The following is a 26,943-nucleotide window of genomic DNA, read 5'->3' as shown; positions in this document are numbered from 1 at the left end:
GCTGCGACCCGCTTAGAATAAAAAATGAGGTTATGTTGGCATTGAATATAAATATTTTATGCTCAAATGAAAACAAAATTCAGCCGAAATTATTATTATGATAATCTTATTACATTTAACATTGAAATGAAAAGAAAATATACTCGGGCAACTCGTAGGCGAATAAAGCCAAAGATTACTCACTCGCATGCCGCGAACACTCATGGCGACGCTAATACATTCGCGATTAGACTGTCTTTTACTTACGAGAAATAAAATATGATTTTCTTTTGTTACAGAATTGAATAATCCGCAAAAAAAATGAACGAGTGTCGGAAGAATGACGCCCTAGAATACATCCTTGCGAGGTACGTTAAACCTTCGTACGGTTAAAAGATTACAAATGAAGACAGGTAGCATTATACGATTCCACAATAAGGTATTCTTTTGTTTCAGAAAAATGGCCTATAAAAAGATAACAGCGCAAGAAAACACCTTTGTTTCGCAAATGAAGAAACGTCTGCACCGCATTCTGTCTACACGTAGAGGCACGAACACGGCCGGGTTCACGAGGCTCGTGCGTGGCGCGTGAGCGGACGATGTAGCGGCACCATGGGGCAGGCCAACCTCACGATGGGCAACTCCACCTCACTGGACGCCGCGGCGGGCCCCGAGGAGTACTGCGCGGCGGCGGACGAGCCCCAGTACCCGAGCAGCCTCGGCCTGGCGCTGGCCGTGCCGCAGTGGGAGGCCGTCGCCACCGCCGTGGTCCTCACGCTCATCATCCTCTCGACCATCGTCGGGAACATCCTCGTCATCCTCAGCGTCTTCACCTACAAACCCCTGCGCATCGTCCAGAACTTCTTCATAGTCTCCCTCGCGGTTGCCGACCTCACCGTCGCCATACTGGTGCTGCCGTTCAACGTCGCCTACTCCATCCTCGGGCAGTGGGTGTTCGGCATCTACGTGTGCAAGATGTGGCTCACGTGCGACATCATGTGCTGCACCTCGTCAATACTGAACCTGTGCGCCATCGCCCTCGACCGGTACTGGGCCATCACTGACCCCATCAACTACGCGCAGAAGCGGACGCTCGAGCGAGTTCTGCTGATGATCGGCATCGTGTGGGCGCTGTCGCTCATCATCAGCTCGCCGCCGCTGCTCGGTTGGAACGACTGGCCCGAGGTCTTCGAGACCGATACGCCGTGCCGCCTCACCTCGCAGCCCGGCTTCGTCATCTTCTCCTCCTCGGGATCCTTTTACATACCACTAGTTATTATGACCGTAGTTTATTTCGAAATTTACTTGGCCACCAAAAAGAGACTGAGGGACCGCGCCAAGGCAACTAAAATCAGCACCATATCGAGCGGACAGAACCGTCCGGCCAAAGACAACGACCACCACGACCAAGACTCGGTGAGTTCGGAGGCGAACCACAACGAGCACCCGGCGGCCGCGCGCCTTGTGGCCGACCCGCCCAAGAAACCCAGAAAGGCGACGCCAAAGAAGAGACCGAAGAAGCGGTACTGGAGCAAGGACGACAAGTGCCACAACAAGTTGATCATTCCGATCCTGTCGAACGACAACTCGGTGACGGACGCGGGCGAGGGGGAGGCGAGGCAGACGTCGTCGGAGAGCAACTCGAAGGAGGCGCATGAAGATGAGGTGATCCTGCGCGAGGCGAAGCCGCCGCCGAAGCCGAAGAGACCAAAGCCGCCGCAGCAGAACAGCGTGTACCAGTTCATCGAGGAGAAGCAGCGCATCTCGCTGACCCGCGAGCGGCGCGCGGCGCGGACGCTCGGCATCATCATGGGCGTGTTCGTGGTCTGCTGGCTGCCCTTCTTCGTCATCTACCTCGTCATCCCGTTCTGCGCCAGCTGCTGTCTCTCCAACAAGTTCATCAATTTCATCACGTGGCTCGGCTACGTCAACTCGGCACTCAACCCACTCATTTACACCATCTTTAATATGGACTTCCGCAGAGCCTTCAAGAAGCTGCTCTGTATGAAGCCCTGAGCGCGACGCGCCAAAGACTGCTCTGTAAATTGCTTAGCGTTCGAAAGCCGCTGATTTGCTCAAATTAATACAGTCATCCATCGTGATTATCTAGTCGTAATACTCATGTAAATGTCTAAATGGATGTATGTAATGGTGTAGTTTTGTATGTAGTCGTAAATGTTAAATTACGATAGTAAATTTCAAGTGTGTTAGTGATTCTTATAATTTCAAATGTACAGTTCTAAAGTTCGTGCAAAGCGCGGGATGATATTGGTATAGTGTAAATATTTAGTGAAACTAGTATAAATTTATCGAATCTAGTTATCAACGAATAATAAATTTAAAAATTCCTAATTCAAGTAAACTATATAATGTAACAAACACGTATTGTATATTAAATACAGTGTAAATATATGTTTTAAAATATTCCACTGTTCGGCATTATTTTGAAAAAGTAAATCTTGTAGAATATTTATTATAGTAAGCTACATTTAGATTGTGGTATTTATTCAAAAGCGAGACATTGTATTTGTTTGAGATATCCCTTTAAAATAATTTGAGCCCTATTTAAAAGGGATATTAAAACTAGGGCAGATTTTTTATGCAGTATTATTTATAAATAAAGAATTACTGGACTGTTAATGCTATTCATATTTCTACCCTTCAAAGTACCTAATATAAATATTCGATAAGTGATCCTTATAGGTTCCTCTTTTTCCTTTTGAGGTACGAAACTCTAAAAAACATACAAACAAATGAATCGAGAACCTCCCTTTTTTACGTAGTCAGTTAAAAATAATGCTGTCAATCATTATCGAGATCGAGACGCTTTCGCTCAAAATACTTATAAATATCTCGTCCCTCGGTAACCGAATATTTTTAAGCTAAATTCAGTCAGCGAAAACTTTTCCTTTGATATAAACTTTAAGTGAAATGGAGCCGGGAGCTACTTAGAATTCATATTTCGATAAAAACATGGTACTTCGTAAAAATGAGACCATAAAAAGCAAAGTTCGTAACATGGAAAGGCGTCGTATCTATTATCACTTACTGCTCCCGAGGCGCTGACTTCTTTAACACAAGTTTTCCATACGATATTTTCCTTTAGAAAGATTTTTTTTATCGCGTTTGAGACAAATGTGGAATGAATAGCTTTCCCCGATGTTATTGCAATACCATTAGCTATTACCGACTAGTTTTTCACAGCCAGAGGAATTGTTTCCCGGTTGTCCTCAACCCACGGGATTTCTGCCAAGCAGTGACTAACAAGTATAAATGTGTAGTGTCTTGGTATAGTTAATTAGTAGATTGCTCTACACCCAACAAGGTTTTCCAGTAAGAATCCCGGGATAAAAAGTTGCTCAAGATAATGAGCTGATATCTAAATACCCGTAAGGGCCAGGCCCCTATAGTGAAAGGTACAAGTTTATTAGATACACTGTGTACGAAACCCTAATCTTTCTTCATATTTTTTTCTATTAGATAGATAGTTGACACGCAGAAAATACGAGTGTTAAAGATGAAAAACTCGAGAAGTTTGCAAAACTTCGAGACTTAGTACATATTAGCACTTATCCAGTGAGCACTAGTATAGGTATGGAATGTTTTTCACGTAGAGAAAAATAAGGTTCTAAAATATACGAAGTCTTATGAATGTCGACACAACTCCAACTTTTATGGCAGACACACAAAAAGAAACAATCTTATTTGCTAAAGGTACATTTTTCAGTACCTAGTGAGATAAATATATCGGGCAAATAATTTTGGTGATGTCACGTCTATGTATTTTCCCACTGCTGAGCAAAGACCCTTTAGTTTTCCACTCATCTCGATCCAATGCGGCTACATCCCGTGAAGACTATGAAAACATAACAAAGCTCTAAGTTGTTAGCAATTTAACATTTCATGTAAGCTGTCAAGGAGAGTTACAAAGTTAGGTACTGTATTTCGTTTGTGGAAACAGCAAGTACTTATTATTTAATTGCCTGGGTACGGGCTGATGAAGTTTCTTACTAAACAATTCTAAGTACCCACGCCACGTTCGAATTCAACTTTACAATTTATAAGTACGTGAATCGAACTCTACAAAGTTTACAACTTTTAAAACGTACTATTCTTCAAGTACCTACAAGAGCACATAACGGCATTGCTCTACCGATTTAAGTATATTAGTGTTGTAAGTCTTTATGTAGGTAGATAGTACAAAGGCTGGAATGCACTAAATGAGCCCCTACGAGTGACGCAACACCCTGTTCCATATGGGAAAATATAAATTAAGTATTTACATCTGGCAACCCGATAATCTGCAACTGATGTTAATCTCCCTGGCCAATCCTTTCGCCGTGGTCACATACCATAGTTTAACCCTAGTACTTATAAGAAGAAGAAAAATGATATTAACTTATTCCTATAAATTTAATGGTATCTGTCTAGAAGTCGAACCCGGGGCTTCCAGTGCTCCAACCAGCCTCTAACCGCTACACCATATCGGCATCGTAAGTTTCTTTGTGAACAAATACCCACGAAGTTTATAATCTTAGCGGTTCACCTAGTTGTTTGAAATTACATACCTATTATTACATGTATACATAGAAATATGATTATCTCAATTTCACCGCTTTGCTCCAACAAGAAACTACGTTTCTCAAACAATTCTGCAACACATCGTGTATACGGAGCCAGTATACATTCACTAAACTAAGCAGTTGAGTGAAACTTTTGACATGAATGTAAATGGAACACGTTGACCGAGTGAAGTCTTCACTGTTTAATGCCCGACTGGAAACAGAGCTGTTATAAAATTTATCGTGACGAGATAGAACAACGCGGACTCTTATATCGTGTTAGGGTGAGGCCCCATTGGTGCGTTGCGCTGTGTTGCTTCTCGTGGACGGAGTTGGCGGCGTTGTCCCATAGGAATTAACGTTCATAAATTTTAAATTTGTAGCGATGACATTAGTGGATTTCATCAGAATCGGGTCTATTATTTTCTGTATAATAATTATGTAGGTAGGTAATTCCTACTCATCATCAGCCAATAATCATCCACTCCTGGACATAGGCCTCTCCCAAGGAGCGCCACAACACTCGGTCCTCGGCCGTCCTCATCCAGTCGCTACCGGCGACTCACCTAAGGTCATCGGTTCTTCGGCAGATATGACCAGCCCACTGACACTTCAGCTTGCATATTTTGACTGCTATGTCGGTAAGTCCTACTCATATACATACATTATACCTATAGTTGTGACAAAAATGTACGGAGGTGAAAGCTCTTACAGAAAAGGAGTACCTCGAAATGCGAGTGGTTATTTTGCGGCACTCAAACAATAGCTATTTACTCCTGGTCTGAAGCACGCGAGAGATATGAAGAGCGTGGCTTCTGCAACTAAAGTGAACTTTTAGGATATACACTGCACAGCTATGAAGCATTCACGTCTTAGACGTAAGTTCGTGAATCCCGAGAGTTATACTCGTACAAGCTGAGCTAAAATTGGTATCGTAAACCGAAAGTGCATGATTAAGCTTGATATTCTAGATACAAAGCTACCTAACTAACCTAAACTAACATACTTAACTACTATAGCTTTTTTGGATGAGTTTTGGAGATTCGTAATTATAGAACCACTAGCTGTTCCCCCGAACTTCGCTTTGCCTTAAAAAGCTTAAAAGTAGCCTATGTTCTTTTTCAGGGTCTAGACCATATGTATACCTACCAAATTTCATTCAAATCCGTACAGTAGTTTTGACGTGAAAGAGTAACAGACAGACTGACAAACAGACACAGTTACTTTCGCATTTATAATATTAGTTAGGATGCGCAAATTTCAAGTGATGCTAGTCTTCCTATAGTGATGCTATAAATTGGTGACAAGCACTAAATTGGTGTTTGCTAAATTTACTAAAGCCAAACTTCACAAAGACAAGACAGAGTAATGTCTAGAAATTGACCGTTAGTGTGTGTTTGACACCTGTGCAATTCCTTTCTTACATTATTTATTTCACAGGAACATAATGTCACACTTCCTCGCCCATGCACTGTAGCGATGTAATCATTTGCACCAACTGAAGTGGAAGTATTCTTGACACACTGCTATAGTGACATCTCAACAATGGACAATGGGACATTTTCTCGTGACACTTTCATACGACGAAAGCACAAAGCAAAGATACCGTTTGAAACAAAAGAGAAATGGGAAGAACTTGTGACATACAGCTTACGTAAGAATTTTTATTTAAAGAAGATAAATTTTTGACTTTACTCGACGAAACTGTTAACCGAACGTAGTCGAATCTTAACCATATTTTACAACGGAATGAAGTTATGTAGGGAGTATAACTTCAGTCGATTAATCAAATCATATCATATTATTATTAGATCTGTCATCATCTTCGTATAGATAACCTTCATAACCTGTTATATTGCTTAATAGTACATTAATCCCATTTGATAATTCAGTTGTATGAACTATCGATCATTCATTACAATGAGTAATTAGTAGGCATACTAATCCAAATATCATATAAGATCCAAATTTCGGAACATTTTCAGTTAACAGCGATGAACGTTTAACCCGTTTTTACTCCAATTATGTTGTGAAATTTAAAATAGGTCCAACCTTCAGATTTATCTGACAAAATGTACTTATATAATTTTGTTAAAGAGGAAAGGATTTCATTGTGGATAAAGCAGGCAGACTAAACACACAAGAGTTAGCAAGCACGAGCTAAATTATTTAACATGATCAGAACAGAAGTGCAACGTAATGCCCCGACGTCGTAGGTTAGTTACTTCTACATACATACTTTACCTATGTATTATTATGCAAACAATGTTTGAATGTCTCTTGGTATGGAATCGCACGCTATATCGAAACTATCTTATTTGTTTCGACCAGAGCTGGATTCTACCGGTATGCGGTACTATAGTCAGGAAACGCTAATCTTCAAAAATCTAAATTCAACGGATAAAATAATTATGAAATGTCGGTTATTTACTTTAACTGGAAGCTTTAGATGAATGAAGAAGAGAAAGACGTCCCCAGTACTAGGTAAGTGACAAAAAATATGAAGTACTTAATATATTTATAAAATTCTTAATTCAATGTTTAAAATATATTCTGGTGTGGACATTTTGTAAGTGGTACATTGCTCAAAGTGTAGTTTCTACGTCAAATATCAGCTACCCACTACCACTAACAGCTCATAAAGTCTGTACTCTTTATACTTAATAAAAAAATATATACCATAAGCAGTGAAAAGTGCACCGAACCGTGTGAACGTCGCATACGAGTATCTTTCCAAAGTTGTATCGCTGCCAAACGACTCGCTAATAATATCATACATATTTTACATTCAAAACCAGGAAAATTCAGCCATGGTCTCAAGTTTATAATCTACTACGGCTCCCACGGGCTTCGCTTCGCCTTAAAAAGTTTTCCCGTGGGAATACCGCGATAAAAAGTAGCCTATGTTCTTTCTCAGGGTCTAGACTATCTGTATACCAAATTTCATTCAAATCCGTTCAGTAGTTTTGGCGTGAAAGAGTAACAGACAGACAGAGACAGTTACTTTCGCATTTATAATATACTAGCTGTTCCCGCGCGCTTCGCTTCGCCTTAAAAAGTTTTCCCGTGGGAATTCCGGGATAAAAAGTAGCCTATGTTTTTTCCCAGGGCCTAGACTATATGTATACCAAATTTCATTTAAATCCGTTCAGTAGTTTTGGCGTGAAAGAGTAACAGACAGACAGACAGACAGACAGACAGACAGACACAGTTACTTTCGCATTTATAATATTAGTAAGGATTAGTAAGGATAACGGTCTTATTCATAAAAAGTTACGGGAGACCTATAGGCCTGCTATAAGCAAATGTCAAAAAAACTTTATTCATAAACGATCAATAGCGCTAAAGAACTCTCCAACTGATTCGTAAAACCTTGATATGCTAAAGTAGGCTGGGCCCTACTATACACCTTCCGTAAACCTCCTATTGTACAAAAACATGGCGGCCGGTCAACAGCTGTTCTGCTTTATTGACGATTTGACATTTGTTGTGAGTTAATATTTGCTGAAAATAAGTTGCCATGGTAACGTAAAAGTTTTTTTTGTGGGTTTTGGCTTGGCCTCTGCGCCTTTAAGCCAACGTAAACTTTTTAAAGTGCCGCGCCGTGGTTAACATAGATAATAGAGATTGATAAATGAATGAAAGTTTTCGCTATTTTTGTTTATGGTTTCGTCAGACCGGCAACTTTATAGGTTAAATGTCAAAATGTTTGGTCTGTGAAATCTATTAGCATCACTATAGTTATTGAAGGTTTACGGAACGATTATGAATAGAGATTTTTATGAAACCTCAAATAGGCTTAAAGTGTTCCGTAACTATTGAGCTCAGTAAACCTACTTTAAGGTTTTTTTATGAATAAGACCGTTAGTATTAATATTATTATTATTAGCATTTATAAGATTTTTAACTATTTAGAAATTACATCTGCAGTTGTTTAAAATGCACTATTCAAGGTGTATCCACCTTATAAAACGTACAAACTTATAGATACAATATTTGAGACTTAGAAGCATCGTCACTACGCAACTGTAACTTATTATTCAGTAAGAGTACCAAAATGATGTAACTAGTTTCAATATTAGCTTCGTCGAATTGATCACTCCAAATTGCAATATGGTCTATATTGCACTCTCAGGGCTCTCGGTAGAGCCAATGAAAGCCGAAGTTCATAAGAATATTCCAATATTCCAAGTAGTTAATATGAACAGGGTAGGGTGTGGGACTTATGGCCTCTTCCACGAACTCAGAATAAGTGCCAGGTAGGCTACCTATCATACAATATTTCTTATATAATCATAAATTGCGATTCACTATCAATGAATAGCATGGCTATTGGTCATGCTAAAATATTTATAGTTCATTAGCAATTAGAATATTGATTTTATCAAATCGACATCACAACTATAAATTACAGTCAAGTAGGTACATTCTAAATGCCAATGAACTGGAACCAATTCGTATTGGAATACTGGGACGACTTATTAACCAAAAACACATGAAATCTTAATGAAAAAATATAAAAGAAGCTTAATAGTATATATATGCTTACATTCAACACAAACGTTTTTGAAATTATATTAGCCAGTAAAAAAATCTTAGTTAATAACGCTCTAAGTTGACAGTCATTTCAGAACAACCAATCCCATTCGGAGTTACAGAATACGGGTGCTGGATATTTCAAATGAAGTTTAAAAGCGAATTTACTAAACATTTTGTTTATTAGAGGCCGACACTGAACGAAGTCGTCGCGGTGGTGGTAACCCCACTGGTCGCTAGGATGCGGGGTAACTAAAGCCAAAAAGCGACGTTCAACCTACTATTAACAGAACTAAACTTGGTAGTGAGTGTACCAATATGTTTGAGTAGAGCCATAAATCTCTCGTCTTGTTTTAGGTCGCAGCCGACACTTCGACACGCATTGACACACTGATGAATGAGTCGAAACAATGAAAAATTACCGGCAATGGCCAAAATAACTTGTTATATTGTGTGAACTTCAGAAAGGGACAATACATTGTGGTACTGGAATATATTAATATATTTTTAGACCATTTTATTATCATTTGAATCAAATAATAAGCTCTGTGTACCTCGTATCTTCTTGACAATCGTACCTTCTAATATCATACAATACTTCTTTTCAGGAGTTTTAACTTAGGTTCAGCAGCACCTCTAGTTGACTCTTTGATGAAACCAACAGAAAATGTATGCAGTTGACACATGAAAATGCAAACATCTCCATTTGCGCAAACTATAGAAACTTATACTCCGCAAAGATGACATCATAAATGCACAAAGGTTGCATTCGGGTGGGCCAGGTGCAAGAACAAATGATTTGAATTTAAACGAAGACCCCCACAAAGAAAACCAAGAAAGAATTGAATCCGTTTACTGTGAAAACCATAAACTGGTTACAGCTACAGCTACAGTTTTTCTATAATATAGGATGTTCCCAAAGTGCTAGTACGCAGAAAGCCTTTATGCAACAACTTGCCGATTTTGTATAGCTCTTATGTTTGTAATAATCGCGCTAAGAAGAAACATCTCAAAACACCTTTGACCTTAGTGAAAGGGTCAATGAAAAAGTTCCAGTGCCAGTAGCACCAAATTACTCCTAAATTCTAAACGAATATTAAAGTAAAAGGTTTTTCAATAATGGCGGGTAGATTTTGAAACGAATTTAAACAAGCTGCGTATGAGGTATCAACATTTTTTTTTATTTATTTAAAAGGCCCATATATGCCATTAAGTATGGAAGATGACATCATTCAAATGCCCGCCTCGGCTTCTCACAGTGGCACGGATCCGAGTGGTCCAATTTTCAATTACTTTTCCGCATAAATCCGCCTGAATTTGAGCGATGGCATGTGCTATGTTCGCCTTCAGGGCATCGGTGGATTGTGGTTTATTTGCATAGCCCTGCGACTTCAAAAAACCCCACAAGAAAAAGTCTAGCGGGGTTAAATCGCATGACCTTGGTGGCCAATTCACATCACCCCTGCGAGAGATAACCTTAGTCTCAAATCGCTCATGCAGAATGTCAATCGTTGCGTCCGCTGTGTGGCACGTAGCGCCATCCTGCTGAAACCACATGTCGTCTAGGTCCATATGGTTCAATTTGGTCACCATCATTCTGTAGCGCTCGCCGTTGACAGTGACCGCCTCACCAAAGTCGTTTTCGAAAAAAAAAGGACGAATGACGCCGCCGGCCCAAAATCCACACCAAACCGTAACTTTTTGAGGATGCATTACCACCTGGTGAACCTCGTGTGGGTTTGTGTTGTCCCATATTCGGCAATTTTGTTTGTTAACAAAGCCATTCATCCAAAAATGCGCCTCGTCGCTAAAGATGATTTTTCGCCCGAAATTGGGATCCTCTTCCAAACGATTCAATGCCCAGGCAGCGAACAAACGACGTTGTCTATGGTCATGAATTTTGAGCTCCTGGGTCAGTTGAATCTTATACGGGTGTAACCCTAAGTCCCGTCGCAAAATTCGCCAAGTTGAAGTTTGCGAAAGGCCGAGTTCTTGTGCACGGCGAGGAATCGACTGCCTCGGGTTCTGCTGTACACTTTGACGGACCGCCGCGATGTTCTCGGCTGATCTTGCGTTTCTTGAACGTACAGGTGTGGGTTGATCGATTAACGAACCGCTTGTTTCAAATTTGGCCACCAAACGCTGAAGAGTCGACTGTGAAGGGCCACCACGTCTACCGTATAATGGGCTCAATGCGTTTGCACTAACGAACACTTATTTTGATAATAAAGTTTTATCATTTGTACGCGCTGTTCAATCGTGTAACCTGCCATGGTGATTTGGCATAAGCAACTGAATAATAAGCAAAAGATTTGACAATTGTCACCAAAACAAAATGGCCGCCACCGGCCGCCACGGGCCGCCAAAATCTACCCGCGCCAATTGAAAAACTCTTTACATTTAACAGCGCATCAGAATTATTCAAAATATAACCAATTGAACACGTACCTAAATATTGTGTTCAAATTTTAATCGGTTCGGCTTTTTTGTAAGTGGAACTTTTACATTGCACGATTTTATTATGTACTGTAACTACGAGTAGCGTACTTTTTCACTTATCTCTAGTTTACAGAAAGTCATAATCGATCAATGTCGTGGCTTTCTCCACGTTACCTTTACGGGAATTATACAATAAGGAAAAGTGGGGTTTTCCGTGTATGCAGGGAGATTGAAGTATCTATTCATACCGACAACGGGATCTGCTCTATAAAAGATACACCCTTCAATAGAGTAACACAATAGTGTACGGCTGAGTTCACGTATACGGTATACCGTTTACACTATACAGGGTAGAAAAATAATTAAACTGGAGACCTGAAATCCTTAATATGCACATAAAAATAACAGATTCATAAAAAAAAATAACAAAATCAAAGATTTTACAAAAAAAGAACCTATTCCGGTTCATTCTCGTTTTTTCAAAGGTTTATATTGCTAGAAAATATCCGTGGAATCTCATAGTCTCAGGATCATTTTAAATATTTCATAATAATATAAGAATGTTTGTTTATAAATTAAAAATGTTAAAGTCCCGGCTAAGGTAAGTTTAAACAAGACTTAGGGGGTAAGTGAAAAGTTGTGTTTCTTTATAAAAATAAAGGAATGTCTCATTGTAGTAAAATGAGCTAACATGAAAATTTCAGGCAGAGATTCCCACGTATTTTTCCATCCTGTATAAAAGACGATCCAGGAAAACGAAGTCTTATCCTCCCATACAATATTACTCGGTAGTCGGTAGGTGTTGCCAAACTCAAGTTTTAATAATCTTTTATGAATGATTTCCATTAAATTGTGGAATATTGACTGTAATTTGTTTGCCAAATTAATATTGAAGGAGGCGAATATTAATACTCCAGTTGGTACACAGCCTATTTAATTTTAAATGTCTTTCTCCGGTATATAAGGATGCTCATCTCTTAATTCACGCTCACTCGTGTTTTAATTACAAAAAAAATACAATCCGGGTAATCAGATGGTTCTAAAAAAATTATAGTAAACCTAAAGGAGGTCAAGTGCCAATTTCTTCATAGTCATCTAACCGACCAGGGATTGGTTCATCAATTATACGTTTATACGTCATCTCCATATAAAATTCTTGACAATTGTGTCAAAAGTCAACCACTAATACCTGGTTATGCTCTAACCGACTATGGAGAAAAAATAAGACGTAATCTTCTCAAGTAGGCACAAAAAACTACAATCCGGGTAATCAGATGGTTCTAAAAAAATTATAGTAAACCTAAAGGAGGTCAAGTGCCAATTTCTTCATAGTCATCTAACCGACCAGGGATTGGTTCATCAATTATACGTTTATACGTCATCTCCATATAAAATTCTTGACAATTGTGTCAAAAGTCAACCACTAATACCTGGTTATGCTCTAACCGACTATGGAGAAAAAATAAGACGTAATCTTCTCAAGTAGGCACACTCTGGGTTACAGTAACCTGACCCCTCTCCGTAGCATTGTTACACCCTTGTTGATACTTTTTTTCTTTGATTTCGCAAAGGAAATATTTGTTTAATCTACATACAAAATTTAGAGTGTGAGTCACGTGCCTTTTTAGAATATTGCAGTAAATTTGTGTATATTTGTTTTAGTCCTACCAAAGTACCTTTGCAACGGGGAAACATTTAAAGAACAAGATAAAAACTATAGTGTGAGAAATTACAAAGAATACCTACCTAATATTAACTGCCATAGTAAACTTTTTGTATGTTGGCACTTGATTCTTTAGCAAAGTTAGTCGGACTCCTGTCAGTAAATATTTTTCGATTATTTGTCTATTATGTCGCCACGTGTGTCCGACAGGGGGCGTGGCCAAGGCTTCCCAAATTGTTCCCATTTCCGGTTCCGCCATTAAGGGTCTGCAATAGGGAATCGAGGGTTGGCATTGTCATAGAATTATGTAGTAAATGATGCTCTACAGCCTTGAAAAAAATCACACAGGTAGTTGAAGAGTCTAGCTAGGTGCTGAATCATTCGAATTTAAGTAAATGATTATGGATAACTGTAAATTAATTTCAGAATATCAAGAAAAACCAGTCAATCGCACTCCCGTATTGTAACAACTGTGTCGTAATTATTAAGAATTTTCATATGATTTTTATCATATTATAAAGTTAAAGGCTTGGACTAGGCGCTAAATACCTTGTTTTTTAATAAACACACACTTATTTTGTGTAAATTAATCCCAAACTTGAGCAATTTTTTTCCCTCAAATCTTCATACAAATATCTATGGCGGCTTTCTGTGTTATAAAATCATAAACACAAGTGACGTTTGACTCAGTTGGCCGCTGGCCTCCAAAGAAGGGTCACGTCGGTTTAGGCAGCACTGACAGCTCGCGATCTTATCGTGTACAGATACAAAATCACTGCACATTGGTTGTCATTGCACTTTTTCAACTTTTATGACACCAACATAATTTGATTTGAAATTGAGGAAGCATAATTCTTCCAGTATATTCAATACATTAAATTAAATTAGATAGTGTGCAATATTCTCGTGATATTACAGTCTCGTAAAGGTCTGATGAGGAGCAGGAATATAGCGAATGGATCTAAGTGATGACAATACGCACGAACATTAGGTTAGGGATCAAAAATACAGTCTCTTGGTGCTGGTTGAGGTATGGTCTCGTGAGGATCTGATGAGGGCAGTAACACGGTGGTGGCTCAATTTTATTTCAAAGATGTTAATAGCTAAAAGCATCGAGTTTGGGCTATTAAGTATGTTTTTCAGAGAGAGAGAAAGAGATTTTGTTTTTCCCCTGGATGTGTTAGGTTTACTGGGTTTACTAAGTTCATTCTGTTAATGGCATCAAGTTGTTATGTGTTCATAAGTAATAATTATTTATTAACAAAATGCTGTTGATTCTCCACGAAAATGTAAAAATAAAAATAAAATAAATAAAAATAAATTCGTAACGTAAAATTGTCAATGACGGAATTTCTTCTATAGACAGTAGCCACAAAAAAAACAAACGATAGATGGCGTGATTTGAAGATAAAGATACATTTTTTCGACACATAGACAGCAACAACAAAAAAATACAGATTTAAAGAAAAGAAACACATACTTATACAAAACAACAAAGAAAAAAAAAGGATACACATCAAAATAACTGGAAAAAATATAAGCCCCAATTTACTTGTGTGGGACAGGGAGTACCATAATATTTTTTTTGGGGTACTCCCCATCTATGCGAAATATAAGCTTGATATCTTTACCCGTTTCTGAGAAAAAGGGCGGTGACAGACAGTCAGTCAGACAGACGGACAACAAAGAGATCCTATAACGGTTGCTTTTTTCTTTTGACGTTCGAAACCCTAAAATTAAGTAAAAATATTATGCTGCCAAAAAATGTACTTACAGGTATTGAAAAAGCGGTATATAAACAAATTATACCAGCAGAGGGTTCACCATTTAGCTGAATGTTACTTAGAAAACGGCCTTGAGTGGCGGTCAAGTTGGTCCCCGCCTGCGATACTTTCCATTAACATTGGGACTCGTTTTCATGTTTTTAGCGTACAGTCAGGTTTTTAGAATAGAATAGAATAGAATAGAATACTACTTTATTGACTAAAAATAACACAAATAACAATTTATACAGTGGAGTTAAGTTAGTGTTTTAGTTTTTTATAATTGTATTTTTTTATTTGTAACTTTTTAGTTGTTTTTATTTTATGAAATTTTACGTCGGTAGGTAGTTCATGATCATTTTTTATTTCAATAATTTTGGTGTTGTTATTTAAATACCTTCAATATGCATATTTTTGTAATGTGAAAATCAAGTCCTTTCATTTGATACCTTACACAGCAAAGTTGAATTATTATTTTTTCGATCATCACGTTATGTCCTCAAGAGGGCGCTATGTACATTTTAATGGAACGTCACATAGCCTATAGCCATCGCGCCATCAATACGCTTCTAACAATACCTCATACATCAAAATCTATCAAGCCGTTTAGGCTACAGGAGGGAACAAAGAAACAGACAAACATACATATATACATACATACAATCAAAAAACATTACCCTCCTCCTTCGGCAGTCGGGTAAAAAGGAGTAAGACAGGGGGTCATTCTGAACTTTTGCTCTACGAGTTTTGGAAATTAACAAAAAAAAACCTTTTTCATAGAAACTTTGTTGGACATGTGACTTTTTACCATGGAAAACGAATATTTTTTTTCGCGAATTTGCAAATCTCGTAGAACAAAAGTTGTTCAGAATGACCCCTTGAGTCATCCCCTTTTGGCTTAGTATAGCCCTTTTGCGACACTATGTATTTACTTTGCTTTGTCGTCGGGGTTCAGTTGGCTGGAGGATGCCCGAAACTTATTATCTACACTTTAATACTTTTAGTTACCTTTCTACAAGTAAATACCACATTTGTTTGAGAAAGCTAATCGGGTTCCGAGTATAGAGTAAAGTGGCACCCCTATTAATTTCTACTCTTTCCTGGTGCCTACCAGTGTAAGTAAGAATTATACTTACTTACCCTAAAATCACCCAAAATGTACTTGAACATAATTGTCAATAAAGTTGGCGAGTAAAAGTTTATCAACCCACTGTGCAAACTTACATGTGTGCGTGTCACTGCGTGTGCTGTGTGAAGAGCATTGAAAACCCAAAATTGGCGCGGCACGTCACCCTGTACGGGCCCTTAACGGCTGCCGACGGCCCTGAGATATGACAACCACCTGTCTTCCCCAATTGTATAGCCTGCGGACACACGGATTATACGAGATTATTAGTTACTAAGAGCGGTGGTAGCTCAGTCGGGTAAGGGTACAATATATACCATCGCTCTTACGGTGAAGGAAAAAATCGTGAGGTAACCTGCATATCTAGATTTAGCACATCTAGATATGTGAACCCACCAACTCGCAGTGGAATAGCGTGGTGGAAGCTAAATAGGGTAGTTTAGTCCTTGGGGATATGTATAAAGGTTCCACTCGAGAGAGCCAGGTGCAGTTATTTACACCCCCACAGAAAATAGAATAGAATAGGAGATTACCTCTATTAGTAAATAGTCAATTACTTTAGATGGATCTTCTTTATTTGATACACTTACAAATATTATAAACGTGAAAGTTTGTAAGTAGTGATAGACCATTGTTACTCTTTCAGATAAAAAACACAGTTTTTTTATGAAATTTGGCATATATTAAGCTAACAATATAGATTAACACACATGCTTTTTATCCCGCAATACCCACAGAAAAGCCTTTTGTGCAGGCCACGGCAAGTAGTTAATTAATAAAACGTAGTTTTATTGTACGGATATTTATAACAAAGTGGCCGTTTACGTCAATACGCAATACAAACAGTATTTCGAAGAATCAGTGATATAAAAGGAGATAAAACACGTAAAATTGAGTCCGAAATGAAAAAGCTACACTCAATGTTTGCAAAGCCACTCGTAGGTTCGGCTGCCCACAGATATTGCGAACAGTTTCATCACTTTCTGTATTTTATCGTGTTGATTTTGTATAAGCCCGTTACGATTAAATAATAACGATATCAAATGAAAATATGAACACTAGTTCTAAATTATTAATTGAAAACAAAACTTCGTTTTACGTAAGCCAAAGTGTATTTTTAATCTAAGATAAGTACCAAGTGCAAATGTCACATTGTAAAATATTTGTACTTACCAATTTTTATTCAACTGGAGTATCCGAGATATTATAATTATATAGACTTTAGAATAAAACCCACGTTTTTCTATTACCCACCTTTTTCATTCAGTTTGCTTCAGTTATAAATAATATACCTACTATTTATAATAAGGAATTTCCCAAAATAATTAAAACTGATGAAAAGATTTCTGTTCAAAATTTTAACAACAAAAGCGTTATTCACCAAAATAAATTTATAAAAGGCAATAAATAAGAATCCCAAAACTTATTCATGAGAAAATCCCGGGCTAACGGAGAATAAATTAATGCGAAAGTTACAAAATACCTGGTTGTGATAACAAGATACTTTTTTCCTTAAATGAAGTCCTTGGAAACACACACACGCACTCCTTGGAAGTACTTAGGTACCTGTTTAGGTGGTGTAGGGGCGTTGTAGGGCAGACCTAGTTAGCCGTATAACTTTAGGTTGCTCGTGATAAAACTTTAGCCGTTTAAATTATGTACAAAAATTGAGTTTTCGTAAGTAGTTCCAAGTGTCCTTAACGGAAATAGAATTTAATTTAGGTACTTCGTGAAAACCATCCCTTTACTTTTAAATTTTTCAAGCGAAGGAATTTGCTAACTACAGACATCTCAGTTTATTTTTGGTTACATTCTATCTTTCTATATTATGTTCAGTTACATTATTACCTGTATAACAACATTACATCATGTGTAACATAGATTGAAATAATAATCATATCTACTGCCAGTGATCCACCCAAGACTAATTTAAATTATCTTTTTGAAATTGAATAAAATAGATTTTAATTGGATTTTAAGGTTTTTAAAATTTATACAATTTCAGGAGGTGTTGATTGCATGTCAAACACTGGCTTTAAAAACAATGTTTTAAGGTGAAAATTTACGGCAAACTACGCGACTCGCAACGTCACTATATAGGCTTCGACACGGACGATGGTTTGTGTGTGTGTGTATGTGTGTACAAATGTGCATGTAACGGGCCGATCCATGTAATGTTGGTATTTTTTAAAGGATTTTCGCTATTGTCCGCGGAACAATGAGGCCTTGTAATAGAACTCCGCGTCAGTACATGTCGCGCGCCGTACCATTGTGTGAAAATAGGTCCAGGTAAGACCTATTTTGTTGGCGAACATTAGTTATGGATTGATGTTACGAATCCATTCAATCGCATAAAAAAACAGAAGTAGGAAAAAAGGCGGAAGGTATCTTGCTTACTTAAACACTGAAGCACCACAATGGCGGCAACATGAGAGTGTGTGGGTGCGTAGGTGCGACGTGATTGGCGCGCGGCGGCCAACTGACTTACTTTGAGTGTGAATGTGTGTGTGACGGGCTCGTCGTAACAATGAAACTGATTTACTTTGGGTGCTTCACTTTTTAGTTAGCGAAATTCCTTCCGTCTTTTTTTCTACTTCCATGCTTATAAAAGTGAAAGACACGGATGCAATGTTACGTGGATAATTTAGTCACGTCACGTAACAATCCCGTGGCGGGGACACGGTGTCTCGGAACATGTTACAGTGTGAAGGCTCTTTAACATGAAGAACGTCAGAAAATGTCTTAATCGTATTCAAAAAGCTACACTCGTGAGCTTACAAAGTTGCACCCGCTAGGTAGGTATGTACATACCTAAGTTGCTATGTCACTGGAACTTTAACTATACAGGGTGTTGCAAAAAGGGTATACTAAGCCGAAACCTACATGTGCAGCATGGTTCTGGTTTCAGTTTCGGGCTTAGATGTACCAGCATGCTGCACACCCTGTATAATGATTCAGTACCTACACAATGAGATACCTATACCTTTACCTTTAAATTGAAAAGCTTATACGACATAGTCCCCAAAGCGCTACCCCGCGTTCTAATATAATACAATAGCTTTCCGAATACGTGCCACGCCGAATAAACGTATCTCGGGGTTTAAATTTCTCTTAATTAAAATCATCCTTCACTTTATAATAACAAGATTAAAATGTTAGGTACCGTTAAGGATTATTATAAAGCCAATTTAAAATTCAATGCTATGCTTACTGAACTGAAAGTCCTGAGGACGATTAATATTTTGACATCCTTTTTCTTGCTTAGTATAATTGAAATGTTTAACAGTACTTTTTGTGTAAAACTGGTAAACTGTGCATAAATTTTTGAGATCTTGTTGCTTTCGTTATATTGCGTTTTCTTACTAGATAGACCATAATCCATTAGAAAAGGTGTCAAGATCCCTAACATACATACAGAAATTTTGACCGCCACTTTACGTATCTGACATCAAATATTTGCGAGGCCCGCTTCTCACATGTTCGTGACGAAAAATAAAGTTTTTACCGCATTTCAATTTTTACACCCCTACGCAATCATATTGTAATTTAAAAATAGGAATATCATTAAGTATGATTGTGTGTAATATTACGCACAAACTAAGATTCATTCAACTGTATAATAACAACTATTTCACAGATATAACGCTACATAAAAATTCAACACCATGTTTAAAAAAATTAAATTCATAAAATAGTTTTATTTAATGTCCAGTTTATGTAGTTATACCACCGTTTCAAAGCTTGTTTAACCAAAACATTACCTACATTTTACAGGTTTAGCCACTCACACCACGTAGCGAATTAAATAGCTAGCAAATTAGTGATTGTTTTTTGTAGGACTTACACCAAATACTTAAAAAAAAATATTTTAGTATGCTTACTGTGTCTCAGTGCTTAACAAATGGCTGAGTGCATGTTCCAACTGCTTTTGTCCTACCGATCGGACGTGACCTTATTTGACTGTGCTTATTCGGAATAATAATCATTGAATACCAAACCCTTACTTCAAGCTTTTACAGTGTACCTATATTTCGAGCAACAGTATGGGTTCTATGAATTGGTAGTTTATAATTAGGTTTGGTTTTGTCAGTGGATTCCATTTTCATTGTTATGTTTGAAACGGCATAGGTACTCTATTATTCCGTAGTATTTCCAGTTAAACTTGAATGTATTTGACTACACCAATTGGAATCAATACGCGTTACCAATATACATAGATCAGCGATTTCCTTTCTATGTGGTTTTCTGGAAGAGATAACTTTTAGTAATAAAATATTGGCCGCGATTGTACTATTTTCTTTTCTGTTTTGTGAAACTTTTTCTGTTTGTGTCCAATAAAGAGTATTTTATCTTTATATTTATCTTTATCAGCTTAAAGGTACAATCGCAAAATGTATTCAAGCGAGCCAAGTGCATGCAATAATATCCCCCAATCGATACTTCGAAAGAACCGTAACGAATGTATAAGCACTAAAAACCGTAATCGATCGTTAACTCATAAAAATATGAGTTTTCACTCATCTAGACATAATGACCCTTAGTTCTGTTCGCCGTAATCGGGTAAAAAGAAGAACTTTAAAAACATTCCAGCATTTAGCCCAATTAGTCTCCCGTCGACAAAGTTTAGAAGATCCAATGTCCCTATTATGCAGATAAGTGCTCCTGACTGACAAATCATATTAAAGGGGAAAACATGAAGATCGCGCGGTTTTCTTATTATTTTGTTTTGTTAATGTTAAAACACTCTGGGCCTTACAACAAAAACTTAGACAGTATTTAACAGGTGTTTAGCGCTGTCAAACACCTACAAAATCTTTTAAATTTCGTTTTAAACAGTAGTTAAACAGTGCTTAAAGTTTTTTGTGGTCCTTAGCACAGTTTGTATTGAAAAACACATCATTTTTATCAGCCCGTAATTGTTCATAGGCCTATCTGTCTAAGAACACACGCTATGTTAGCCTGTTAATACTCTCCACGTTATTATTCAAGCAGATTGTTCGATGCAAAATTTATAAACTCGGATAAAATAGTGGATCGTATATGTAAAACAGGCTGCTGAAAATAATGACTTTCTTCCGAAACCTTCATGAGCATGAAACAGGCGACTGAAAAATAAATGTGATAAAAATTTACAAATATTTCGCGTCTACGTGTGCGTCAATATTTATGTAGGGCGATCACGAAAAACAGAGCTAACGTATAGAATCGAATGCGAGTGCGACTGTTGTCAACTTGACAGCACTTTCGAACACTTTTTACCTTTCAAATAGAATGACCACAGAGTACATAATATTATTATTCAGAGAATGACCTATGGAATGATAGCTGTCAAACTTTCGCAAATCTATACACCGCCATTTTGTTGTTGGACAGCACTTTCGAATAGTCGCACTCGCATTCGATTTATACGTTACCTCTGTTTTTCGTGATCGCCCTACTGAACGTTAATAATTTTCCGTCTTTCGAACTGTGTATAATAAAATGTAAAAGCAAAATGGTATAACTGTATTTTATTTCATACTAATTTCAGACCATTTTTAAAGTCATTTGGTTCAGTATTGGCTTCCTTTTGATTGATATACCCACTCTCCGCCTCTGGAGGTGATTGGGAGCGCCAATTTACGACCAAGTTCTCTAAGTAATAAGGCGTGTCAGTATGAGAAATTGCATTCTTTTGAGAATAACCGGCAAGATGGATGCCGTCGGTGGATGCCCGGGGGACACCGTGCTACTCTCACAAACTGTCATTTGAAGTATTTCTTGGTATTTTTATAAATTAAAGATAAGCTTGATAGAGGGTGTGATAAACTTGATACAGGGTGTTGAAAAGGGCGAAAAGGGTATACTGAACCGAAACCAGCATGTGCAGCTTGTTATATCTAAGCCCAAAACTGAAATCAGAATTTCAAAATTCATGAAAAAATGTCATTTTCCAGAATTGGTCACGTGACTTTTTTACTATGGAGAATGATTTTTTTTTCGTTATTCTAGTCTCTCATGCTACGTTTGACACCATCGGACCGTCAACAACGTATTCGTCGACTGGGTAGTTTATTCAGGTGTACTAAAAATACTTTAAAATATCGAGAATGTCCCAGTGCGAGCATGTCGATTGATGACATCTCATTATTCCACGAAAAAGGCGATAAATCGAGCTTTTTTCTGTAAAAGCAAAATGTCAGGAACTCCTAACAGCTGTTTGTTGTACGATACTTTTCAATAAATAATTTACTATCCTTTTACCAGAATGTGGATTGTATACACCTCTACATAACTATTGTAAACAACGATATGTTTATTATACAAAGTGAAAACTTATCTATGACATTCCCGTACATTCTAAGCATCGAAAAACTATATAAAAAAACAGTTTTTCCACTTAACTATGCATAATACGTAGATACTCAAAAATATATGCCACATTTACATGTGTATTGCATGCATTATTATTATGTCCAAATATATCGCGCACAGAGGCATGTATGATAAAACAAAAAAAAAAATACGTAGGCAAAATATTCATGAAGTGAATATGCAGTTAAGCCCGCTACTGTACATTATGTAAATACATTCACAACAGATGTTCCGTTTAAATTATGTTTTCTCTGTCGTACTTTAAAGCTTTCATATAAATTGTTAAAATCAGTATCGCCATTATTCAGCAATGTACTAAATCCACATAAACCTACTTCTGAGATAATCACGAGTTGAGTTTTTTACCCTTCAATAAAATAAGTCAACTTCAAAATTAGTAGATGTAACAACACTGCTAACCGTTTTCCCTCGAAAACAAATCGCGCGCCGAAAACGGTTAGCGTTCTACGCCGCCGCGCCGTTTTCCTGCGCAGCTCGTTTCCCGGCTACACGCTCGCTCGCGCTCCTTGTGGACATTAAGTTTATTGCTCTAAGACTACCTCACTTACCTATTATACACCGTGTCTGTAGAACCTTTAAATACAGTGCTTTGTATTCCCTGAGTCATGTGTTTCTATCTATCACTCCGACGATAGGACCTTTCTCATAGTGGCGCCCAACGTGGGGCCCGAACCCACGACCCTGAGATTAATAGTCTCATGCTCTACCGACTGAGCTAGCCGGGCTTCGCTGGCCGGTGGCGCGAGCGCGGGGTTCATATACGTTTCTCATATACATTTATTTTGTTTTCTCCGACTTGAAACCTGTTATATAGACTATAGGTAATTAATATTATAATATATAAAAAACACAATTTTTGTTATTATTTTTATTAAAAAAACAGCTCAATCTTTGTTATTCGATTGTTCCTAAAACAAGCCGCAACGCAACTTACCTAGGTTTTTTATTCTGTTTCCCGTTCCACGCGACACGGCGACTATTATTTCGTCGGTTCTGGAACTTTCGATAACTACAGCACTTGAAGTAAGAAGAACTCTTGAAACTAGGGACAATCTTTGCTATAAAAGAATCTTTAAAAGTTTCAACAATACTCCCTGTCCATTACGAGGCAACTGCCATAAATCGTTCTCAGGAAAAGGACTTCTTTTTCATTGATTGCGGTAGTCGATAGACCAAGAGGGTTACTCTATACTGACGAAAAACGAACAAATGAGACTGTCGTGCAATCGGCGCGTTTGATAAAACGACATAGAGTCTTGGCTCGCGCAAGATCGTTTTTAAACTTTGTTTTTCGTCATATAGAGTGACCCCCTGGACTGCCATTCAGGTGTAATCATTATGTGCATAAAATTGCAGTTTTTGAGTTTTGTGTTTTATTCGTCTATTTCATTAGACCAATATACCTCTTTAACATAATTCAATAGGAGCGTCCATAGTCGAGCGGGCCTCAGTGATCGTAACTAATCACTGAGGTTAAGCAACAACTGGCACGGTCAGCCATTGGATAGGTGACCGATTTGAAGTGGTTCTTTTCTGGACGCTTCCGTGCTTCAGACGGCACGGTGAGCCGTGGGTCCCGGTTGCTGCTTCGGCAGCAGTCGTTAAGCCTAGTCAGAGGCCTTCGGGCAGCTTGAAAACATCTGACAGTCGGGTTGCCCACTTACCCGACAACTCTCTCAGCACAAGCTTGCTTGTGTTAGGGTCCACCAACCCGCACTAGGCCAGCGTGGTGGACTAGGCCTAAAACCCTTCCTTCATTGGAAGGAGACCCGTCCCCCCCAAGCAGGGGGGACGTGGTGGGTCGTGATGATGATGATGATGGTGAACATAATTCAGCTCAGCCAGATATTGCATAAAATACCAGATTACATGCATTTACTATGTGTTAAGTGTTTGTTCACACAGATACCTATACTGTAATTAGTAATCTTACGGAATTCTGACAGTTATCAATTTTAGACAAATCAGAGATCACAAACCTTTTTGGGCTGGGCACTTTTTCAATACGAGTCCGGACATCTGAGGCTATAATATATTTTTTTTAGTCCCTGTATCCATTTTATTAAGTGCGGCGCTCCAAATTAACAGGGGATTTACCTACGGTGAGAAATAATTACCGTACCTAAATATGTTACAAACAGTGAAAAATACAATTAAAGATAATCTCAATTATCTTATATAATTATCGCTGTCGTAGAAAATATATCTAAAAACAACTAGAAATTCTTTTTGAAACTTTTTTAGCCGTAGTACGCCGATGTCAGGCTGAAGTTGCGTTCGTATTAGAATAGAGGTGAAAAAAAGAGATGTCGCTCTATAAAATTGTATTGTGTGCACTGACTGGCTCGCGTGTCGTCACAGCAAACTGTGCGTCTAAAATGTGCGGTGGAGGTACCAAATTAGCGATACAGATGAAATTGTGTCAGCGACTCATCGCTGGGAGTAAGACAGCAGAACACGTTTACCCCATCGGTCATCGGTTCTTCGACAGATTTGACCAGCCCACTGCTTTTTAGCACATTCCTTTGCACTCCAATCAGTTGTTTCCGGCCAATTTTCTATATTATATTTGTAAATATTTAGAATTATGGTCTTTTCGTTTGGCGCAAAAGAACCACGAGGACGCTTTTTTCTGGGAGAGAGAAAGTCTGACTCTTGTGCTCTGTCAGTTGGGGCTGTTTCCCGGGAAGGGCCAGGTTGTGGCTCCATAACGTTTATAAAAATCAACAAACGATCACAACGCGAAAAGTCAACAAGGAAAAACCTAACAGAAACTTAACAAATATAACAAGATGTAGACAAGAAATAGTAATTGTGGATGAAAGGTTACGCGTAAACGTTGCTGATACTCGAGTCTATCGGGGTGTCAATGTTGGAACGGACCATTTTCTGGTTGAAAGCCGGATTCGTGGTCTGTTTAATTATTGGCGACACCGACCTCGAGTATCAACAACAAATTTAGAGCGTATCAAAGTAGAAAAATTGCAAGATGATGTAGTAAGTGAGGAGTATAGAAGAAGTTTGAAAGATAATTTAGAGAGCACTATTGTCTTGGATGAAAATGATTTAGAAGAAAATTGGAAGCGCTTGAAAGATAGTTTAGTAAATACGGCGGTGAAAGTATGTGGAGTGAAAAAAAGAAAGAAGAGTGGTAAGAGGAAGCTTACATGGTGGGATGATGAATGCAAAAAGGTAGTGAATGAAAAGAAAATGGCATGGTTGGATTTTTTGTCTAAAAAAGCCAACAATAGAATGCAAGGAAATCAGGGAATGGACGATGAAATGAAAGAGATTCGAGAAAAGTATGTTCTGCTAAAGAAAAAAGTAAAAGAAGTGATTGAAAGAAAGAAGAAGGCATTAAAAGATGAATATGACAGGAAATTCTCTGACAACTTTCGAGCGAACATTAAATTGTTCTGGAAGTTGGTAAGAAAGGCTCGAGGGAAGTCAGAGAATACAAATCTGGATGTGATAAGGGATGAAAATGGAGATGTTTTGAAAGATGAAAATAAAGTTCTTAAAAGATGGAAAGAATATTTTGAAAGTTTGTTTGAAAGCACAGATTGTAGAACTAGTAGTGATGTAGAGGTAGAAAATGAAAGAATAGTAGATGAGGAAAACAAGATAAGTATGAAAGAAATTATGGAAGCATTAAAAAGAATGAAAGTTGGTAAATCGGCCGGGTATGATAGGGTATCTTTAGAGATGCTAAGAGCGGGAGGTGGAGTGGCTGCAAGTGAGCTTTACCAACTCTTCAATGAGTGCTGGCGTTGCGGTGCTGTGCCACGCGACTGGTGCAGAGCGGTCATAGTTCCTTTGTATAAAGGAAAAGGCTCGCTCCAGACCTGCAACAGTTACCGCGGCATCAGCCTCTTAAGTATAGTTGGTAAATTGTATGCAAAAATATTGATTGAAAGGGTAGTGAAAGAGACGGAAGAAAAGATCTGGGATGTGCAAGGTGGTTTTCGAAAGGGGATGGGATGTACGGATCAAGTCTTTTCTCTACGAAGCGTCACAGAAAAGGTCCTTGCAAAGCAGCAAAAGGTTTTTTGTGCCTTCGTAGATTTGGAAAAGGCTTATGATAGAGTGAGGAGGAATGATTTATGGGAGACACTGTCCGTTTATGGAGTGGACAGTCACCTGACGCGGGCACTGGGGTCCCTTTATAGGGAGTCTAGCGCTTGTGTCAGGATAAACGGAGCCTACACGGACTGGTTTGATATCCACAGGGGTGTTAGACAGGGATGTGTGGCTTCGCCTTGGCTGTTTAATCTGTTTATGGATAGTTGTCTCAAGGATATGAAAGATGATGAAAGAGGTTTACGAATAGGAGAGTTACTTCTTAAGTGCTTGCTGTATGCTGACGATCAAGTCATACTTGCATCGTCGGTAGAACAGCTGCAACAACAAGTAACTCTCATGCATGAAAGTTTTAAAAGGAAAGGAATGAAAGTGAATGTTAGTAAGACGAAAGTGATGGTGTTTGAAAGAGATGAAGAG

The 26,943-nt window shown here is 38.2% G+C and overlaps 1 protein-coding gene and 1 non-coding gene across 3 annotated transcripts in view; one reads left to right on the top strand and one right to left on the bottom strand.

Moving 5' to 3' along the window:
• LOC119692527 (octopamine receptor) overlaps nt 1-2,619 on the top strand; it is a 42,197-nt gene extending 39,578 nt beyond the window's left edge. For both annotated transcript variants that reach the window (XM_038113413.2, XM_048629494.1), the window contains exons 2-3: nt 279-347; nt 436-2,619. In XM_038113413.2, coding sequence (XP_037969341.1) covers nt 592-1,995 — 1,404 coding nt within the window. In that variant the 5' untranslated portion in view covers nt 279-347; nt 436-591 and the 3' untranslated portion in view covers nt 1,996-2,619. The remainder of the gene's footprint in view (nt 1-278; nt 348-435) is intronic.
• Nucleotides 2,620-23,095: 20,476 nt separating this feature from the next.
• On the bottom strand, nt 23,096-23,168 carry Trnan-auu. The gene has a single exon. It is a non-coding gene; the product is annotated as a tRNA-Asn (tRNA).
• Between the last annotated feature and the right edge of the window lie 3,775 nt (nt 23,169-26,943).

Source organism: Plutella xylostella, chromosome 23 (assembly GCF_932276165.1).
Source record: "Plutella xylostella chromosome 23, ilPluXylo3.1, whole genome shotgun sequence".
Classification (NCBI taxonomy): Eukaryota; Metazoa; Arthropoda; class Insecta; order Lepidoptera; family Plutellidae; genus Plutella; species Plutella xylostella.
Note: the sequence above shows the minus strand (reverse complement) of the source record. Positions and strands in the feature narration are given on the sequence as shown.